General features: G+C 38.4%; 1 protein-coding gene across 3 annotated transcripts in view; it reads left to right on the forward strand.

Moving 5' to 3' along the window:
• The window catches only part of MPPED1 (metallophosphoesterase domain containing 1), a 59,912-nt gene extending 37,551 nt beyond the window's left edge, over nucleotides 1–22,361 (forward strand). For all 3 annotated transcript variants that reach the window (XM_051608161.1, XM_051608160.1, XM_051608162.1), the window contains exons 5-7: nucleotides 14,117–14,232; nucleotides 18,159–18,272; nucleotides 21,370–22,361. In XM_051608161.1, coding sequence (XP_051464121.1) covers nucleotides 14,117–14,232; nucleotides 18,159–18,272; nucleotides 21,370–21,488 — 349 coding nt within the window. In that variant the 3' untranslated portion in view covers nucleotides 21,489–22,361. The remainder of the gene's footprint in view (nucleotides 1–14,116; nucleotides 14,233–18,158; nucleotides 18,273–21,369) is intronic.
• Nucleotides 22,362–22,574: the final 213 nt, after the last annotated feature.

The following is a 22,574-nucleotide window of genomic DNA, read 5'->3' on the forward strand; positions in this document are numbered from 1 at the left end:
TATAATGTGCTTTTGACTGCTAAGCATTGCTAAAGAGGAAGCCATTTTCCAGGGGTGTTTAATTTATTTTTCAGTAACATACAAAATAATAACATAGAAGTAAAAGCAGAGCAAGCAGGAACACCAGAGGGGGTGTAGAGAATCCATCCTTAGGTGTTTTCCATACTTGGCTAGACAGTTGTGGCTGACCAGATCTAATGGTGGTGAGTGGTAGGGAGTGGTAGCTTGGACTTAGAATCTCCAGAGGTCCCTTTTGAGCAATATTTCTGTGTTTCTGTCAATCTCATGATGGAGCAAGAGGTAGGTGTCAGCGTTTATACCTGAAATGAACAGGTACCAACAAGGCCTTGCAATAGGGAGCTTTGCTCTTGATATCAAATTCCCTACAAGCAGTAGATAGGTCCAACAGGAGGTTTGGAAGTCAAGCAGCTGAGGTAGTAGTGAAAATTTGAATTTGGATTTGAAGCAGCACGTCTTTCCTGTGTTTCAGACTGGTTATTATCTTTATGATTCTGTCATTCATGGAACCATATTCATAAATGATTAGTGAGTATTTAAGTTACAGATTTCCAACCTTCTGTTGTAGTTCATTACTCTCACAATGTGTTATTATTTTGCAGGTAAGAGGTTTAGTGTGGGCTACAGATGGAATGAAGATAGGCTATGCAATCCACTTGTGCTTCTGCACTGCTAAAGATTTTAATTGCACAATTACACACTGTGCACAAAAAAACCCTTATGTGCACTGCACAAGATCTGCCATGCTTGCTGAATGACTGACCTATGTATTTCTCCTTTTATGGTCATTATTCAGAATTGCCATGTAAAAATAAATGCCTATAAAGGTGCACATGCATTTTTATGTTAGTGTGAGCACACCTCTCTAAGGTGCATATGTGCAAATGTGACCCTGAGTGTTGCTATGTCTGCTTCTCTGCTTGCCCAAGTTTCCAGTAGTTGACTCTGCCCTGCTACATGTTTTTTCCAATTAGTTTTTTTACAAGTCAATGAGTAAGTAACTTAGCTCTCCATTCTCCTGTTTCATGCAATAACTGATGGTAAGACATTAAGTCTAACAAACTGACCCCTTATCAAGAATCAGGAGCTCTTTGTGTCTGGCAAAGGTTATACTGGCTGTTCCCCCAAATTCCAATATTGCACTCCTCCCTCAAGTATATAGAAGATACGTGCATATGCAGAAGAACAGGTACTGTGTATGTGTGCTCTGATCTCGTGGAAAGTGGCAGGAATTCCAGTGTCATGTTCTATTAAAAGGTGGATTACTGTGCATTAATGTAAGAGTACACATTTTACTTCATATAGCAAGAGAAATGAAAGTGGCAGAAGGAAAACATCTTCCTAGCCACTGAATTTCCATAATACTTATAAGCAGCTGTACACAGCTGCAGGAGAAACTTTGGTCCTCCTGCTTTCAAACAGGTATATAAGTTAGCAGGTGAGTACATTATTGCTTTTAGTGTTGTTTTTTTTTTCCCCACAATGTGGGAAAGGAAGGAACAATTGAAGCCCTCTTGCCAAACAAGACAATTTCACTATCCTAAATGACGTATCAGCCTGGATAGCTTAAAGAAGCCCTTTAGGATGAGATTGCCTCCAGACTCATTATCCAGAGAGTGGATTTTTGCTTGGCTTTGATTATCTGGGGGGATCTATTCCTGTGAAACAGAACCTCATTTTTCTTTTTGCAGAATTACAGTTTTTTCTACTGTCTGTGTATTCTCATTTCCTCCTTCATTCTATTCTTATAGGCCATCTGGAACTTCAGAAACTTTAATTTCCCAGTCAGGGAAAATGGGAGAGCAAAGATTAATATCAGCTTAGACAGGCATTTGTGACCATTTGTCCTGAAGTGACAGACACCTGGGCTAGACTCCTGGGTTTATGTAGCTTCTACCCAAATTAAACACTGATTAGATGTGGCCCCTGCATGTTTACAGAAGTGCCAACAGCTCTCATACAACATTGATGTTCAGGTAATGGGAACTGACTGAAGCAAGTTAGGAGTGTGTATGTGGGGAGTAGTTGTTTTTTTTTCTGTTCAAGTATTTTTTTAACTGAGCTTATTATTCTGGGGCAGAGCTCTGGCTATGTCAGAGAACATCTGAATTCCTTCCAGTGTGAAGGGCATCAACCTGTTGGTTGCTTTAGTATCAGCCACTAGCTCAGCCCCAAGCAGCCTTAACAGGAGGCTTATTCTCCAAATCACCATCCCACTTAGGTGTGAGGGCTGGAAGTTTGTTCCAGCCCTTTTCTTGGTGTACTGCAGCTATCTGTACTGTTCCAGTATGTAGCCAAGTCTCTTTACTCCAGCTTTATAGTCCAGTGTGATCAGCAGTGCTTACCTTTAGGTGTCTTTCATCTGATTTGTTATTTTCTTGTCTGATTCGTTTTTTCATCACAAAGGGGCTGACTTTGTAATACTCTTCAAATGTTCTCCCTCTGCTTTGTGCGTCTGTGTGTGTGCACACGCGTGCTTGTCTGCACTTTGGATAGAAAGACTGGTGACTGCATAGCAAAATGAGGCAGGTTTGGGTTTTTTCTGCACAGAGGCTACCCATGCCCTAGGTCTCCATTTCAGTGCTTTCCTCCTCTGTCTTTTCAAGAATAGCTGTAATAGTCTCTTTCATTCCTCACTGAACTCAGTTTCCATCAGTAAAATAATATAGCAAAGATTTATAGATTAATTTCATGAGAGGGACATGCTTTCATTTTGCCAGTGATGAATCATCTAATGTTTACTTACCCAGACCTTGTACAAATCTTTACAGTCATTGAGGTGAACATCAATTAAAATGAAACTGTATTAAAATAAAATATTGACTTAATTTAACGTAATATACCACCCAAGTTGGGAGTGTGGCTTCTAGATAGAGCAGCAGCAGCAGGAGTGCAAGATGTTACATTGCAGGTTTCATTCCCTGAAAAATTAACAGAAAATGATAACTTCTCTATGAAAGTGACCAGATTCTTTCAGATTCTTTGCCCCCTTTCAAAACTGAAAAAAAAACACCCCACTATTCAGTGCCTTGCTGGACAAATCCATACTAGTTTTTTCTAAGTAAAATATCTGATCCTCCTGTGTTCTCTTCTTTCTGGACCCTCACTTGGTCAAAATATACAAATACAAATAACTGAAGTGCAGTTGCTTTGTACTGTTTCCTAAAGGAATAAAAATTCTTTGAAACCACAGATTAAGTAGATTTTTGAGCAGGTGGCTTTTCATGTCTTGCTCAGTCAGTGCTATGGTTTTGTATGGGTGGATGTGGAAATGCTGGGTGTGGACATACTACAGAGCACTGGGTTTTGGTTGCTCAGAATTAACGTTTTAAACATGGTAGATATTCTCTGATTTTTAAAGTTGGGAACTATTTGGAGGTTTTTTAATTAGTGACTTTGAGGCAGGCAATATAAGTGAGTAATTTAGATAGACTGACATGATTCTTAAGGGGAATGAAAATCATGAGTAGGAATAATAGGCTCCACTCATTATTTAAAATTGAAGCATCTCATGTTTTAGAAATTTTGGGGACAAGGTTGGCATCTAAGCCTACCTGATGTGGCTGCATTACTATGGTTAGAACACTGATGATTTATTTCAGGCATTCATTAAAAGGCAGGTACGATGTGACAGATATGTAAGAAATAGCAAAGTGTTTAGAAGAGAGAAAGCAAAATTCATCATCCTGTTAAAATATATTAATTAACCATCAGAGGCACGTTGATACAGTTTTAATTGTATTTTAATAGAATGCTGGAGTGATATTTTCATTTCCTTTCCCATACTTAGCAGAAACCATTTTCCATTTTGGAAAGTGCTGCTTCTAAAAACACTTAAAACCACAATACACTGTGGTTTAGTTTGCACCATATGGAAGATCATAAGAATGCTTTTTCCTGCAAAACGATGTTGATCTATTAAATCCAGCTGTTCAGGGAAGGTGTTTGGGAGAAATGTAAGATACTGAACTCTTGAAGTGTGAAAGGTTTTCCAGTGGCAGAAAGTGAGACTTAAGAGTGCATTCTGGCTCTTTTGACATCAGAAATGGATCACAGGGTTGCTTTTCTCCTAATTATTATTTTTTTTTGCTGTACTAATGGCACTGTGCTAAAATTGTTGCATTTCATGTGATAAACTCATCTTAGAAAGTGTTTTCTTTACATGGTTTGGAAAGCCAGGAAATGTCTCATTCAGTAGACATGAGGTATAAAGGTGCTATTACTCATATAAGCAATCATACTGAATTCAGGAGAGGTCTTTTTAATGAACACTGCCATACAAATTAAGTGACTGAAATGAACTAGCAAGAATATTAACATTGCTGAAAAAAAAAAAAGCTGTATGGAGCAAAGCAAAATTTTCTCAGACTCAACTGTATTTTCTATAGCCTGTTTAAAGAACATAGTTGTTAACTAATTAAACTCTGCGATAGGTATATGAGTGAATGAAAATGTAAACTGCACTACACCTATTTTAGCCCATAAATATAATCAAAATCAGACCAATGTGATGTATTACATGCTCCTGAGAAATTTTATTTTTCCATTTACCACAAGATTTTTTTTAAAGTCACAGCAATCTAGAATATTCCTTTTTTTTTTTCCCTTGTTTAAGAAAAAAATAATAATAAAAAAAAATCCAGAAAATGTTTTCTCTGGAATAAAATTTCTTCCCAACATTGCCCAGGGCTGAGGGGTCTGTTCAGTTCAATCCTAGAATAGTCACAATAAAGGAAAACCAGGAAGTCAAACAGCTTTTCATGCTGCTTACTTGTATGTGTTTTCATATTAGGAGTAGGGATCAGTTCTCTAACACATTGCAGAGCGAGCTCTTGCAGAGTGAGCCTCATCAGTTGCTGAAGCCAAAGATGCTTTGCATCCACTTTGCGTTTGTGTTCCTCCACTGTGTCTGCACAAGTGTGCAGGGTGTTACACTGCTGGTGAGTGTGTGTGCTGAATATAGACCAGAAGTCAGGTTGATTTCACGTCATATTTTTGGGCGAGTCCTGTTTCTTGTAATGTCTGAACACATTGTGTGGCTTTCTATTTCATAGGTGAGTGGGGATTTGCGTTTGCTTGTTTTGTTGCAAATGTTTCTAGCTTTAGTTAAATTTGAGAGCAGTCGAAAAATATATTGCTTTAGTTTAATTAGCTTGGTAGAAAAAAAGTCCTTTCTTGGGCAGTAATTATTAGTTGTACACTATTAAAAGGAAGTAGTTCACATTCAGTTACTTAGCAGAAATAATTAAATCTTCTGATCAAGTAAACTAGCTCAGTTTGGATTCAGCTGGTTTTTAATTTAAGACCTACAGAAGAGGAGACCTGTAATCTCACTACGGGGAATTAGCTTCACTTTCTCGCAGTTCATAAACCACGAGAGTGAAATTGAAATACCCCACAGCAATTTTTTCTTTATTTTTCACATTTGCTTGAAAGTTTAATTTTATGAGAAAAAGCTGATTTTAAAGTTAAAGTGCTTTTTTGTTGTTGTTTTGGTGCTTCCCCCCCCTCCCGCCACCTTTTTTTTTTTTCCTTTAACAAAAGGACTAGCAGCTCTGTCTGTAGTCTGGGCTGTAGTCTCAGACAGCAGCAATTTCAGGATGCTCCAAAGATGTAAACACAGTTGGGTACTGCAATGAGCCCTTTGGCTATTTTCCAAGAGAAACACAAATAGCTAACTAGTTTGGAGCGGATCTACATGGAGCTGATTCTCAGCTGGAGTAAATTGGCAGAACTCCTCTGGCTTTTAAGCCATTTACACCTGGTGAGAATCAGCTTCCCTGCTACATGGTAGCTTATATGTATGCATTTTACCTAGGTTTTTACACAGTAGATGCATTATTACATCAAGAAGTAGATGGTGAGTTTACATTGTGCTCTTCCTGAAGAACTGTAGGTAGAGCCATCATCACAGGAACTAATTGTAACACAGTTCTCTGAGTTGCTTTTAAGGGGAAAAGTAATTTACCACTTGTTGTGAAGCTGTTTAACATCAGAACGCTTCCTTTGGATTTGTTGTTCATAAATTAACTTTATTTAATAAATTAGCATTGATTAATATGAATTAATATGAGGATTTTCTTCCCTGGTAAAAAATTAGAATAAATTGGAACCAGCATTAAAACAGAGGGCTGCAGCTGCTTGTGTCAAATTTGTCTGTCTATATCATTTAGACCATATAAGTATATGCTTTTTTTTTTAAGGTTCTCTCAGAATTCCTAGCAACCTGAACGAGCAGCCAGGTGTTAAAGCTGTACCTTTTTTTGGTATAGAAACTTACGTTGCAGCAGTTGGTTTCCACCACTGTACTGCAGTGTACTGCAGGAAAACAGGAATTTGGAATTTGGGATTGCTTGGATGTTGTTCATTTCAGGTAGAAACATGGCATATGAAGTATCAGTGTGTGCTTTTTAAAATGAGAAGTAAGTTCATCTGTTGCTAAATTGAAAACATTAAGAAGAATACACTTTATGCATATATGCACACATGCTATATTAATTTATTAGTTTTGGAAGCATTTTCATGCTTGTTTAACTCTAAATGGCTTTGAATTTACTAAGGAAAATAAGGTAAAAAAAAAACAAAAAGGAAGGAAAAAAAGAAAAGAACTGGCAGACAGTTGGTCCATATGGCCTAATTACTTCTGGTACTTTGAGAAAAGAATGTAAACCTGGTAAGTTACTAAACTGAGTAGCAGCTACTGTGAGGGGCCTTTTTTATTGATTCTCAGTGCACCTATTACACATTCTATGTATTTTAGTCATGTTTCATCTAGGAGAGTCCCTCCAGGACCTGCGTCGTAAAAGAACCCCATGTTTCCATTTAAAGGAATATTGCATCTCCTCTGTTAAAAAACTTCTGTAAAGTCTTAGAGGACTACAGTAAATACTAACTAGCTGAATATGTAGATTATTTTTCTTTAGCTATCTGGTCATTTGGTAGTGAAAAACTAAAAAGGTGCCATGCATAGATGGGCCTTAAATTGTTTTTCCTTACTGATTGGTCCATCCATACAAGTTTTAAATTTAAAATGAGATGGTGACTGTACTGCTGTTAACTCCTCCTCTCTCTTAACCCTTCTTCTTTCTACAACTATCAGCTATCAGTACCTGAAGTACAGTCTGGATAACCTGGCTGTACCTGTATTTTTACACATTGAGAATCCAGCCGAGGGAACAGACTCTGAGACAACAGGATCTCAAAGACCTCAGCTTTGCATTAAATCCATAGGACCATACTGAAAGTCTGTACAGTTTTACATCTGTGCCCTCAGCATTGAATCTCCTGGCTAATTATTCCAGAGTAGCTTTTACATTTGTTTTTTGGGTTTATTTTATTATTTTTTTAAAATATCAGATGGCACATTATCATTTGGCTCCCAGCAGAATGAAATAAACTATTTGCATTTGGTGTTGGCATGTTTTAAATTAGTTTTCTCCTTACCTGTTATCTTCTGGGGTTTTTTTCTTATGAAGATAAAGTAGATTTAATTTTATTTTTCATTGTTTTATAACAGATTAATGTTTAGAAATTATCAGTTCCTATTAGTCACAGCTCATTCTTTCTTCTTTCCAGTCAGAGATGTATGAAATCCTTTACTACACAAAAGATGAATGATTTCATTTGTAACTCAAGTTGCAAAAGAAATAATTACTGACAAGGGGCCATATTCTGGTTTTTTTACCCTCCTTTCCTTTTGTGAAAACAATAATTTAATTTGATTCAGAGTTTCAAGAATGACAACCTTGGATGCAAAGCAAGTAAAGCAAAAGACCAAGAACACAGCAAACTTCCTCATAGATGAGATGTTGTCTGTTGTGGCCAGCAGATGGATGTAGGATCTGAGTTCAATTTGCTGCTCACTGCAGCCTCCTCAGCTAACACTGTGCAAGTCATCTCGTGTCTTAGCACCTACGTTCCCCTCCCGTCTGCTTTCTCCTTTCCACCTGCTGAGATGTGCTTTGTGGCCTTGTGTTCCAGGGGATAATCTTATGTGAGATTAACCATCATTTGCATGTATTAATTTTAAGTATAAGGCCTTAGCTTTTATTAAAAAAGCTCTGGTTCCAGTGTTATGAATAAATCTGAGTTTTTCTTTTTTTTTTTTTTTTGCATAATTTAATTATTTTTGTACACTGCTTTTGTGTTACTTCTCAAGAGTTATACTACCCTTGTCTCTGTCACGCGGAAATTAGTAATAATATAAGTCTCCTCATACTGCTCAAAACTTCTGAAACCTTTGTCTTAAAATCTCAGTTATGCTGTTAAAATGCTCAAATGCCAAGATGCTGAGTGCTATTTCAAACCCTGTAAACAAGCCCTGCCAGTCCTTCTTAGCACTAATGGCCTATTAGCTAGTTTTCTGCCTGCTTGGGATGGTCCTCTTCACTGAGAGGAAGACAAGACAAGACAAAAAGATGAGTGTTACATCACAGCCACTTTAGATGTGGAAACAGGAAATACTTCACACACACACAAAAAAAGGTGAGCTTTTATGAATCCTTACTTGGAGAGAAAACTGAACAAAAAGCAGTAGAAATACTCAGTGAACTGGATAGTTACTTACTGAGGAAAGGCTAAAAAGGCAATTACAGAGACTGCATAAATTCAACTAATGCAGTGATGGGGAACATAAAAATCTGAGCATCTGAAGGATATAAGCACCAGGCAGACCAGGAAGGCATGCAGTATATACAGTGCTGTATACCCACGTTCACAGGTCTCTATCTAGTTATAATAGTGAGATTAAATCAAGACCAGGAAAACTGAGACTTGCATATCCAACAGCAACCTTGCATGATCTGGGAATCATGATATGTTGGAGTTTTGCCTGTGTTTGCCACTGCTGGATGTGACTGCTTTTTGGTGCTCCATGGCTCTTGACCGGTCACTTTTACCATTACGACTTCCAGCATTCATAGTCCAGTCTTCTAAATACTGAGTATGTGCAGCTCTGCAATTGTCAGGAAGGGGAGTAGAAATGAGAGGACTGGTTTGGTCCTTTCTTTTCCCACTGAGGTTCTCTACAGTCACCAGCCAATATCTGTTTATTTTCCAGTCAGAGAAAAATGACACCTGCTGTGGAGGAAAGACTGGAGCAAGTTAAATGTGTTTGTGAACCTTTGAAGTTGATTTAGTAAGCAAAGGAATTCTAGTGAGAGAACGTGCCTTTCAGCTGTAAAAAAAGATTGCTTTAGGATACTTGATAGAAATGAGGAGGTACAATGATCTGTGCATTATGTTTTAGTTTTCTGGTTTTTGCTGCTGAGGTGTTTGCAAGATGCTGCCCACCAATCCCTTTGATAGGCTAATGGCTATTCAGCCAGTAACCGTCCATAGCTCTCTGCAGGTATTAGACTAGGCAAGGGAGTTTTCCCTTGCAGTCAAAGAGAGTAATTGCCTGCCTACTGGTGGCAGGATTTGTCTTGCTCAACAGGACAACCTAGCTGCAGCTGAGGCAGTAAATCTTGTAGTCCTGAAGTCCTTGTGGTAGCTGACACCCTGCAAGCTCTGTGGGCAGTGCTGTGGTGGGATTATTTCTGTGGCTGCCTGCTGGCTGCCTGCCATGTTCCTTTGTAGCCAATGACCAAGTACAGTGGAGGGTCCCCTTGAGCTGGTACAGAGAGGAAAGAATCCCTCCTTCAAATGAAAATGTTTAAATGGAATCAAGGTAATGGAGAATGAGATTTCACTGTCGCATTGCTTGTCATAGAAAAATCCATGCACATTGGTAATTTTCCCCAGTCAAGTACCCCTTTTTGTGTCCCCTGTTTGTGCATCTGCAGAGTAGATTGCAATGGGTACCAGTGGTTTGAAAATTGAAAACCTTTAATTTTCACTTAAATTACAGGTCAAATCTGTGTCACGCATCACCGCCCTTTACAGTAAATCACATGTAAAACGAAGTTATTTCCCATTTAAATGACAAAAGAATTCTTGGACTACATGGTAGCTTTTTCCCATGGTAGCTGAAGAGAAGAAAAACTAATAAATAATTAAGGCTGTAATACATTTGACCACTTATTTTTTTTAGTATGACTTTTTTTCTGTTATTATTGTAATAGAAATGCTCCTTTCAAAGACAAGTAAAGCACTAATGATAACTAAGAAGGTCATTCTTAGGAGGTTAAACTGCTTTAATTAGAATTTATGAGAAGGTTACTGTAAGAGTGAAAAAAGATGTTAAGGGGTTAACCTATAAGAGATTACATTGTAGTCAGTGTTCTGTTAAAGTTTGAATTAATTTTTCCCATGGGTTTTTCACATTCTAATTTTCAACTAAATGAGACATCTGTTTCAGAAAAGGAAAATTTGCTATGGTTGTCATAGCAACTATCATTCTGTAAGAAAATTATTCCAATGGTTACTTTAGAACAGAAAGATAGAAAATCAGTACATAAAGCAACATCCGATTGCTAATACAAATTCTGATTTTCAGCTTTTTTTGTAGGGTAGATTATGTGACCTGCACAACTTATTCATATGTTTTTGACATAAGGTAAATTGGGCCGTAAACACATTCACTTCCAATATATTTTCCCCCTAGAGTATTATATGTAGACAGTCATTATTCTTACCATAATAATAATAATACCACTGAATTTCAGTAATACGTGGAGAGACTCAAACTGTTTGCTTTAAGAAGATAAGACCTAAATAAAAAGTATGTTTCTACACGAGTGCTTCGCTTCAGAGGTGAAATACATTCATGATGTATGTCTTTAATTGCCAAATACATGTTTCTTGGTATTTTTTGAAAACAGCAGATTTTTCACTAATAGAACATACTTGACAGTATTTTTTTTTTGTTAGATATTATTAAAAAGTGATTTAGAAAAATTTACAGTTCTCCTGAGTAAGCTGTAATGTGGGATCCGGAAATTCAGTGCTTGATATGAAGACTTGTAACTTTGCTTTCAGGTTCCATCCTAAATGGAAATCTTAGACAAAGTTGTCTTTGCACAATAATCAGGTCACAGACTTGTACTGGGTATTAGAGAAGATATTTTTTCCCTACTCAGAAACTTTGATGGCTGTTTTGCAATAAATTTTCAGGAGAAAGGTCTTTGGGATTTGTAAAATCCCCACGTGCATGTAAAGATGGTTTTGCAATGGCAGTGGGGGCACTGAAGTGTATGATTTGTCTTTCTTCTCTCAGATGTAAAGCACAACAACATCCTCTGCTGAATCCTTTCTTGGACTTCAGATTAATTTCTGTATTGGGTTTGTTGTGTTGTTTTTTTTTTGCCAGAAATATTCCAGACATTTCTTTCGATCTGGGGTTGTCACAAAAGACAGCATAATGGCAAATCACACAAGTTGTAACATCTCCCCTTCACAAAAGAACAGCTCCAGCATGAATAACTTACCAGCCCTGCGCTTGGGCGACGCGCTGCAGTCACCACAAAGGGAGGGAGAGAGGGAGGGATGGGGAAAGTGCTTCTTGTCTTAATAAGCAGATCATGCCTATTCATAAGGGGAAACAGGCTGTTTGAGAAGTGGCCGTGTACAAGCTAGCCCTAGTAGGGGCAGGCAGAGGCTCTCACAGCTGCAAAATCCATTTGTGGTCAGTTGGATTTCAGCAGGATTAAACTGACTTCTGGCGAGACCTGTGACAGTCCTGGTTATTTCATTTTATAAGTTCTTCATTGTATCCTTAAAGTAATTATTCCGTAGGGTTTTTTGACCTTTTCTTCTTGGGCAAATATTGATATTTCTCTGAGGATGGCACCTCACCTTGCTCCTCACGCAGGACCTGGGCATGATCCTGTCCTTGCGCAGCAGAACCTGGGTGAGTGACAGGTGGCAGCAGGAGCCTGTATTCGCTGAGTCTGTCAGTGGCTTGAAAAGCATTATTTACTATGCCTACAGTTTTTTGCCTCCTATTTGCCCTTGCAAGTATTTTCTATTGGTGAGGTTTTGCTCCTGGAAAACTTGCTCTGGGCCTAAGGATAATTTACCAAGTGATTGAGTATTTTCATCTGGGTGAAGAGAGATACTTGGTGTGTAATGTGTGGAACACAATCTCAGGGCAGGGGAGGGTGAGTAGCTTAGAAAAAGCCTAACCTCTGTATTTTTATAAAGCCTCCTACTTGTCTAGTAGCTGAGCACCTCACAGGCTTCAGCTTATTTTCAGGGCACTTCTGCAAGATTAAAAAAAACCTCCCATTGTGTCAATGGTGAGCTGAACATCAAGACAGGCTGGTCAGACTCCACAGACTGGTTTGGTTCTGTGTGACAGTGTTAATGCAGGCATATTGCTGGTAGGTAACTGCAAAATAAGGTGATCATGAATTCCCAACCCAGCAGTAGGAATGTTAGAAGTTGTGTACCTGTGAGCCAGATGCTGTTCTTTCTATGAGGAAAGGCTAACAGAAGAAGAACAGGTAAACAGAAAAGCATAATTTCATACTCCTGATACAGGGGTAGGTCATTTTCTCAGCCAGCCACCCTGGTCTGAGCAACCTGACTCAGAACAAAATTTCTGCTTCATTGCTGCTGCTATTAGCATCTCTTTTTCACACATCTTCACCTCCCTCATCACAGCTTCTGGAGGCTGGGGTGTATTTCTGGTCCCAGTGGCAGGTGTACAAAGTTTCAGCTTTCCCCGCTCCCTCCTTGACACCTGTTTATCCAGACCCTGATTATCCAGGGTGCTGTATGATGTAGAGCTAGGAGACGAGCTTTTAGCCCTGGACACAGAAAGTCCTTCAGTCATCTGTCTAGAAGAACAGAAGCTTTTTATACCTGTGGAAGAAAGGCAGGAAGCATTTTGCAAAGCCCCCTTCTTCCTTTCCTTGTAGCAGAATTTTCTTTTCTTGCCTTAGGTAAGCCACATCCCTTTATATTTTAGCAAGCTCTGTTTTTAATAGACATGTGCTTTACAGCATTCCAAAAAGAGAAGTGGGAAATATATCATCATGAAGATTGCAGACATGCTAATTTTTGAAATGTTAGTCAAGCATCAGTGATGGAAGAAGATGAATAATAGCTTTATGGATATTTTCTTTTGTTTTTGCCATACCTGATGTAAAGTGGAGTTCAGAGAATTTGCTTGAAAGAATTCTTTCTGCCTTTCTGATGCGATGAGGGAGTGTAAAGCTTTCCTCAACAAAGTAACATCTTAACAGGAACTCTGGGTGATGTGTATGTATTTAGAAACGCTAAGGCTGAGATTATCATAAACCTTTTTAAATCACAGCAGCCTATTTGTTGTTCCCCAAATATGGATATGGCCAGAACACGTCAGTTAAAAAATTATTAAAAATCCCAGCCTAAAACTAACCCCTCGATTTTGCGATGTAGAATTAGAGCGTAGTCAGCAAGACATAATTTACCACTGTGATATAATTGCTGTGAAATATGGCCTTTTAATTAATGGGATAGCAAGACAGGGATAAATTGTGTTCTGACTGGCAGTGTTACAGTCCCACTGCTGCATGATGAGCTGCTCTATAAATATATTTTTAAAAATGTAAATGCCCATCTGATAAGAAATCCTGAATATGGAAAGTCTTACTTAAAAGCAAATCAACACACGAGAGGACAGAAGAAAATTACATGTAAGAAAAGAAGCAGTGTTATTGCTCTGATGGGATGCTTTCAATTAGGGGGAAAAAAAACCAGCAGCATGGGTGATATCTCCAACTTTGGAGCAGGATCTGTCCCCATGCCAAGGTCTGTCCTTGCCCAGCTGGTCATAGGCTAAGGGCCAAATGTGATGGGAGCCAACATGAAACTTATGTCCACAGCTAGGTTCCTGAGACAGGTGTTCTCCTAGATGTTGTGGGAGTCCAGCAGGCTAATCCAGACATGGAGGTGTTGGTATCCAGGTTTTGTAAGAGTTACTTGTCACCTAGTTGGAAGAATGCTGTGAATATTTTACTCCATGCTGCCTACTGAAAGTGGCACTGGTTTGCTGCACATGTTAAATAACACTGTTTGTATGGAAGGAGGGTTTTACTGTGCACAGAAAGAAGAAAATGAATGTTATTTGTGTCTTCAAATTCCATGCTAGTAGGGAGTCAATCTTCGTATTTTAATTAGATAACCAGTACATGGAAGTAGCACTGAAGACATTCTCCTCCTCTCTTGGCAGGCAACCTTGGTTTTATGGCTGGGGCTTTAATCTTCCACGAGGCCAAGCACTATTAGAGAAATGGAACCTTATTCCAGATGGAATAGATATTCTTATAACACATGGACCACCTCTCGGTAAGAAAATACTAGTGCTCATAGCTGTGTGTTTCAGATGATTGTGCAGTAACTGAGGACTCTCCTTAGAGAGTGCAATCCTGACTTACAAAAGTAAAAAGTAACATCCATACTGATTTCAGCAGCACCTATGCTCCATAGCAGAGAAGTAAATAGTGGCTTAAAAAAATAAAGCCTTTATACATAAAGCCTTAATGAGCTTTATAAATGAGCAAGGTTGAGTTTTCCTATGTATCTGTCTACTCTGCCACTGGTGAAATTAGTAGATTTAAAGCATGGAGTCTGCTTGAGGAGAAATGCAGGATTTTCTCTTTTTTTAGCACTGTATTTCTGCCTCACTTGCAGTAACATTCCCCCTCTACAGATACCCAGAGTCTCTTTTGTTGCTCGTTATACTGACTTGGTGCGTCTTCTGCCTCATAAACCCAAAATGCTGCCATTGTTTGTATGTTCTTTGGACAGCGGTGGTTAAATTGCCAGTCTTTAATATAATCTGGCAACGCTAACAGGAAAACAAGAAACTGTTTTGCATTTCTGTTTTACAAATAATAATATAGGTGATTTAAAAGCCAGGAGAGATTTCTTCTGTTCCAAGATAATAGTGAAATTATCTGTGTTATGGAAATAATATAATCACAGAAAAGTGTCCAGATTCAATAAAAGCTTAAGGCTTTTTGACGTGTTTTTCAACATATTTAACACATAGGAAGATATATTGAATGCATCTATGTTTTTAACTCCTACTAATTTAATAAATGGACATGAAAGAGAAGCATGTACTTAAGTGTTCTGCGGAGGAGTGCTTTGTGTGAAATTAAGGCACTTGCTTTCTTCAAACCTTTAGATTCCCCAATTTCCTGAAGCTAAAACCCTCTTGTCTTCCACCCTTTCTTCTCTTTCAGAGCCTGGAGGAGAAAGTATCTAAAGAGTTTGTGTTTTGTTGTTTTCTTTAGAAAGATATGTTTGCATTCCACTGCTCACTAATCCTAGGGGAAAGGGCTTCTTTGTGAGCAGGGTTTCTCACAGTAAGGGCGTTTGTTTTGATTCTTCACCTAAGTGGAGTCTCATGCCATGCCACAGGCTGATTTTAAGAGGGTCTTGTATGGTAAAAGTGGGTGGCAGAAATTCATTGTTTAGACCTTGAGATATCAGCTTCAAATGGTTAGCACTGGGGATAATCACTGTTAGGATCCAGAGCATGATGCTGGGTCTTTGATATTGTTTTATTTATAAGTCATATATTTCAAACTCCTTCAGAAGCTTTTTCATCACTTGTAAAGCCAGTTTTTTTAACAAGTTGATCAGCTGTGAAGAAATCCAACCTTCACCTGATCCAACGATTATCCCTGTATCTAGCACTTGAAATCCAGAGTTGGAAGGTGGAGAGAGGGATTTGCACCACCCAGCTTCAGCCACCTTGCTAATTTAGCCAGCAGGCCTCTCCAGGCAGCCTCTGGGTTCAGCAGAGGGAGAACCTCTAGAGAGCACTACAGAGCTAGCATGCAGCAGACAGGCTTTAATAATAAATTCAGTAGTAAATTTAATGATTGAAAAGTAATTTAATAATTGTAGTAATTCTGAGGAAGAGCTGCCGATCTCCACTGACACTAATGGGGTAACATGTATTCCCCCTATCTCCATGATTCATTCGTTTATTTATTTATTTTTTAATTCTTATGTTTCTACTGTCCTCCAAGGGAGGACTTTTTACAAGTTCCCATTTCTTTGTCTCTTTTCCTGTTGATGCATTAATAGATGGCTCAGGCATGGAACTGTCTGCCTGAGGGCATCAGCTGTTGGTCTCCTTGTCATCCATGGCAACAAATACATGATGCTTCAAAAGAAGTGAGCTCTGCCTAACTTACAGAACTTACAGTTCACTGTTCTTTTCTTTGTCTGTTTTTAATTTAAATTCACCTGTAAGTCTTCATTTGTAGCTGTCTGTCTATGACAAAGATTTATACTTTCATGACAGCTGCAGAAACCTGTTTCAAGTAACCAAACATTAAAAAAACCCTAAGATGAACTCTAATTGTTAGCTAGGTGTAATCAATTATTCTTAGTTTGTGTAGTCAGGTGTACATAATAAGCTGCAAACATATGGGAAAGCTTCAGAAGGGTGATAATGCATGTAAACAAAAACATGTTCAACATAAATAATGCTTAATTTAATGGAGAAGTTAATTTTATGGATTTTTGTTTGTGAAGTTTTTGAAGTGGAAATACTTTTGGCTTTATGTTAACCACAGACATTTTGACAATTAACTGTTTCCAATCAGTGAAGTAACAAAACCTATTGTTATAACATTTGCTCGGAAAAAAGCCTGACAGGATTCCAGAGGCATTGCTGGCTGCACTGTGACATCTTCAGTACATATTGTTTCCTACAGTGAATTTTGACCTGTGTTGGAAACCACGAGTGACTGGTATAATCAGTTACCAGAACTGAGCATTGCTCTGCTGTGTCTGTAATTCAGCAGGGCTTGCTTGCTCTTTATACGTTCTCCTGACAGGAGCCAAGCAGCATCTTCAGAGGTGTCTGAATGAATTAGGAGCTTATGGCCATTGTCAGAGCTTCCTCTTTTTGACACCGAGGATGCTGCATTCCCAACTCATTACTAAAAATTACCATGTAGCCATGATACAGGGGAAATTTTTTACCATTTTCATAAAACCTCCCAGTGTACTGAGCCCAGTTTTCAAGCACTGGCATCTAAAGGGGTATTTCCCAGTGTGTGAACCTGCCCCTCTTGCAAATCTGAGAACATTTCCAAGAGCTTGAATACCCCGGTTCTGGTCTTTTAAGCCAGTTAGTTAGCTGCTATTTAACCATGCTTGAGCAGACCTCAAAAGTAAATGGATGAAAACTAGATCCAGACTCTGTACCTCTCTGGCTGACCACCTTTTTCTCAAAGGCACAATATATTCAAGCTGTTGCAGCAATCTAAGTCAGAGGTACAAAGCTATGACAGGCACACAGAGTACCAGAACAGATTTACTATACATTCTAGGTTTCCAGATTTGAGCCTGATGAAAGTGAAAGAACAGTAGAGGGAAGACAAGATTGGTTACTGCAAAGCCTGTAATACAACAGCATCCTTCTTACACTGTTTTCTTTTGAAGGAAGCATGAGACTTCAGCTGGCAGTGAAGCACCCCCTTGCAGTATGTTTTTAGACATACAAGCAAGTTGGTGTACATTTTTGTCTGTATTCATGAAAAATGCATTTTTATACAAATTTTGTGCAAGTAAATGTGGCACTTAAAAATGTCAATGGCAGAAGGGCTGAGATTCTCTTCCTATCTGAGGTCCATAGATTTAGGCTAGTGGGGCTTGCTGTGTCATGAAGCTCTTAAACCAGTTTTATGCGAGCTTGTATTTTAGGCATGCTGTGGGTTCCTCACCTGAATTCCACTACTGTGAGATTCAGTGTGATAATAATACAGGTTTATTATTACCAACACAGATTCCATTACCTCAGTTAAAGCGCTCAATTAAAAACTAGATCCCAGGGCTAGATTTACGTAGGTAAATGTTGATTTAGATTCTTTAGAGACCGACTTTGGACATATTGCTCTTTACACCTCACTCTCTTAAAGGAAGAAGAATTAATAAAGCCTTGAGTTGTCCTATTAACAGCAGTGCAAACATGCATTAATTACAGTGATTTTTTTTTTTCTTTGAAAGACAACTGGCAAGAATTATCATAGTTCTTTTTCTTCTGATGAGTGTTTATGGTCTTTCTCAAGTATTATTCTTTCCTTCCTCTTCTACTTACCAAGGCAAGCACTGCACTGCTTTTTTCATGTCAATTCTTCTTTGGCTGCTTATGAAGTCATGAGACATGAAATCTCAGAAATACTGTGTAGCAGTACAGCTTTGCAGATCGCCTGTCTTCTTTTAAAGCTGTGCTTTCTTTTCCCAAGGTTTTCTAGATTGGGTTCCTAAGAAAATGCAACGGGTGGGATGTGTTGAACTGCTGAACACAGTCCAGAGACGAATACAGCCAAGGCTTCATGTTTTTGGACATATCCATGAAGGTCAGAACACTTCTTTCTATGTATATATTTAAAAACCACAAAAACAGAAGTTGTCTGGTTTAACTTGAATGTCTGAAATGAAGCACTTCTAGAATTCTAGAATAGGTACTTATTTAGCTGCATATATAGAAAAGAAATTGGCTGATACCCGCATTTCAATGTTTGTACTTCAGCTTCTCTTTCAATTTCTATATCTATAAAACAGGGTGATGCCTCATTCACAGAGAGGATTTCTGTGAATTTTAAAATAAGAACACAAGTCCAGTAGCTACAGGAAGTAACTAAATATTAGGATTGAATAATTTTATTTTCTTCTGCAGAATCTCTGTGACTTAAAATAGTAATGTAAGCTGTCTGTCTCTCATTTTTCTGTGTTTGTAAAATGGGTAAGAGTGCTTTGGAGATTGCTTCTAAAGCTTAATCTTCAAGACTGTACAATAAAGGTTGTCTCTTCCTATCAGTGCGCATATGAAGTTAAAATCAAGAGGGATGTCATCACTGACTTGTGTAGAAGTTCACGATATTTACTCATGTATCTATTTGCTCTGGCAGGAGAAACACTTTGTACCCAGACAAAACAAAGCAGTTCTCTTGACTGTTTGGTTTTTAACTGGAAAAAAATAGTTCCCTAAAAATAGGTCAGTAAATGGTGATATACATGCTCCACTGAAGTCAGTGACAGTAGGAGTTCATCTCCCAGCAAAGGGAAAGGTAAGTGCTCTTTTCTATAAAGAAGTCTGCCCTGTCCACAGATCATGGCAGCAAGACTTCAAGTGGTGCCTCTACCAAAAGAAACCACTGGGCTGTGCAGAAGTGGCACCTCCACAGAATGGCATGTAAGCATGCTTTATCAGCTGCTTAGTCCTTGGCAATGTTAACTTATTGACAGGAAAAGGTGCTCAACAACTGCCAGTTTTCTGCTTCCGGGACTGCTCCAGCCTTCAAAAGATACCTGTGCGTCTCACCAGTGTAGAAACGAACAAACAGAAAAACTGGGGTAGCTGTCACTCATATATTTCTTTTTTTTATGAAGAACTGTTACCTTTCTAAATAAATTCCACTCTGACTTGCTGCTGGGCACTCTCATCATGCTTGGTTAGGAATGACATTGGTGAGAGGTGTGCTAGTGTAAAACTGATGGAGGAGACATTCAGATCATTATTCTACAGCTCAGGGATTAAGTCCATTCTCCTTGTGTGTCTCATTTTCATTGACCTAATAATACCTACTTAATGTCCAAGGTGCTATTACATCACAGAGTAAACAAACAACACATACATTTTTTCCTAACCTTTTGCTGTTGTAGCAGTCTTCAAGATTCCGTACAGGAGGGCTGGTGAATACAGTTCAAACTCATTGTCTTTTCAGAAAACATAAGCCAAGTGGGTTGCAGGGGTTATAAGCAAACACTTTTAGCAAGCCATGAAGCTTCAGGCAGGTAAACTAAATCACATCTGCTAAGACTAAGCCCAGCTTTGGCTCCCAAGGGAAAAGCATGGCACCTCCACAAAATGGTAAATCTTGTGAATTAATACAGTTGGCACAGCAGGTATCAGAACAGAGAAACAAGCTACTCTGTTTGTTAACTCTCATAATGGAGAGAAAACAAATGGGGAACTGCATAGTCTGTTTTGTGGTGGGATGCTAAATCTCTGCAGAGGAGAATTCCCATTGCAGACAGCCTGTGCAAACGAAGCTCTGCTTAGTAGAGAGAATATACGATTTGAACAGATGAGTTCCTCCCCTGACTGAGCAAAGCTACATCTGCAGCAGTCATTTACTGAACATCCAGGAGGAGATGCTTAGAAGATACGTTTCTTCCCTATCCCCTCTCTGCACTGCTTCTCTGCCAAAAAATACTTCTTTACGTGGGCTTGCTGCTGATCGACCCACAAAGTGACAAGCAGCATGGCAGGGACTTGGGCTAAAATCTTGGTTTGCCCATTACAGCCAGTACCTGGTGGAGGTCATGGGTGAGGAAACTGTTGGCAATGGGGTAGGAGTGAAAACTGTAACATTAGGAATATTCCAGCAAAAGGAATGGATTAGCAAGCTCATTCTGTTCTCTCCAGACGTGTAGCCGAGGAGACAGAAAGTCCCAGCAGCAATGCTGACTGTCCTCTGTGCAGTTTGTGTTTTACACAGAACAATTGTTCTGTGGCAAACAGCAAATGATTTAAAGAAATGTCTGTGACAGGAACCTGACAGACTTTTCTTCCCTCCCTAGTCCCTAATTACAGTGTGGTTTTTCCACGGGGAGTGCAGGAGGCCCTGCATTATTCAGTGTATTTTAAGGAACAAAAAAGCAAGAAATTTGGCTACTGTTTCTTTGTAAATTCTGCAACTAACAATGCTTCTATAAGACATGAAATTACACTCAGAAAAACTGTAGGATCTTAGGTACCTTGGATTTGAATAGCCAAAACTCAGTGTATTTAGCATTCACTATTCATTTCAGTAATGCTGAGACTGAATCATAGTACAAATGCTCTCTGCCAGGTGATTTTCCTCAAGTCATGTATTTATGATTGTGAATGCATTTCTTCATCATGATCTTAGTATTTCAATGCAAGTTTCCACCATTAAGCTTTTAGTGTAATCAAGCTTATGTTTTTTCCTAGAATTTTGACATTGGAGAGTGTCTACATTTCCATAACACCAGAGTGGTTAAAAGTTTTTCTCTTACTTATTCTTACTCTTAATATAAGTTCTGAAACAGCATTTCACTGTATTTCTACAGATGTTAGAGCTGGAAGTTTGATTTTCTGCAGATTTAGCTCTGGAATTGTTTGGTTTGGATGTGTAGTGAGATGAGATGTAGGTAAAGGTTTTTCACCACTGGTGAGACATACAGAAAGGTGTTTTCTGCTGTGGAAATGTTATGGTGTCTGAGGGTGTGAATGCACCTCGATGGCAAAAAGTTCTGCTGTAGGACAAAGATGTTATTAAGTCAGGGAGACCTTTATGTTTTGCATGAAGAGGATTTTAAAATTCCTCCTGAGCAATAAATGTGACACTTACTGTTGTGTGAAAAAGGTGAATAATAACAAGGTAATAATGAATAATGAGAGTAACCAGAGTTTTTCTTTCTTTGTAGGTTATGGTGTCATGGCTGATGGAACAACTACCTATGTGAATGCTTCTGTGTGCACTGTGAATTATCAGCCACTTAATCCACCTATAGTTATTGACTTACCCACTCCAAGGAACACATGATTATAATGAAGATTTAGAGTTGTGCCCAACACATTAGCAACTTTATATTGCTGGCTGAGAACCCCAAAAGGGAACCATTCAAGAAAAAAGCAAAAACCTTCTTTTTTTCCTGCTAGCTCTTCACAGATAAATTCTGAGTGACAAAAGTGGATGAGGAGCAAATAAATTTTGGTGCCAGAAACAAATTAAAGACTTTAACATTTCACCATTAAAATATCTGTGAACATGGAAAAGTGAATGCATTCCACATATATATATATATACATATACATATATATATATATATCTCAAGTAGGGACTTTTGTATATACCATACATTATATTGGACTTACTTATTAAAATAACAATGTCTTTCAAAGGAGTGTTTCTTTAAGAAAGTTTGCAGTTTAAACTTCGGTGTTTAGACTAGGATTTCCTAATTTCAGATGTTTCCCAGTGAGGTCTTAGTAGAAGAAAAATTATGGTAAAGATGTTTTCCCGTAATTAACATGGCAAATATAAAAGATGGTGCATGAATGACCAGTCACAGGAGGAAAGCTATTACTGCAAGTCCTTCAGGTCTAAGTCTTTGCATCTATTCAAAACCAATGCAATAGAGGCCCTAATTCACTGTACTGAAATGAAGTTTTACTACATCTGGCATTACAGATGGTAAGGGAAATGGTGCATATTGCTGGCATGCTGTAAACAGCTCAGCATTCAAGGAGGGAGACTGTGTTAAGTGCAGTATAAACTCAGGAATTTGTAACCTGGACTTGCCTGTGGAAAAAAAAAAAAAAAAGACATTTCCCTTAAAAAGAAAGAAAGAAAAAAAGAAGAAAAATAATTTTAACTATGTTTTCATATGTTAAGGCAATATGTGATAGTATGTAAAAAGAAAAAAAAAAAACACCTCAAAAAACCCACCCAATGTTTAATAGAGGCATTTTAAATAAAACCCGCTGGGACTTTTTGTTTAAAACCTGTTAATGGGACATGCAGCCAATGATGAGATTACTGATGTGAATTTGGCCCCTGTCAGAAGTGGTTAAATGTCATTGTGATCCTTCTGTCCTTGGGGAATTCTATGGATGTCAAGGGGAAGGA

This window comes from Apus apus, chromosome 1 (assembly GCF_020740795.1).
Source record: "Apus apus isolate bApuApu2 chromosome 1, bApuApu2.pri.cur, whole genome shotgun sequence".
NCBI lineage: Eukaryota > Metazoa > Chordata > Aves > Apodiformes > Apodidae > Apus > Apus apus.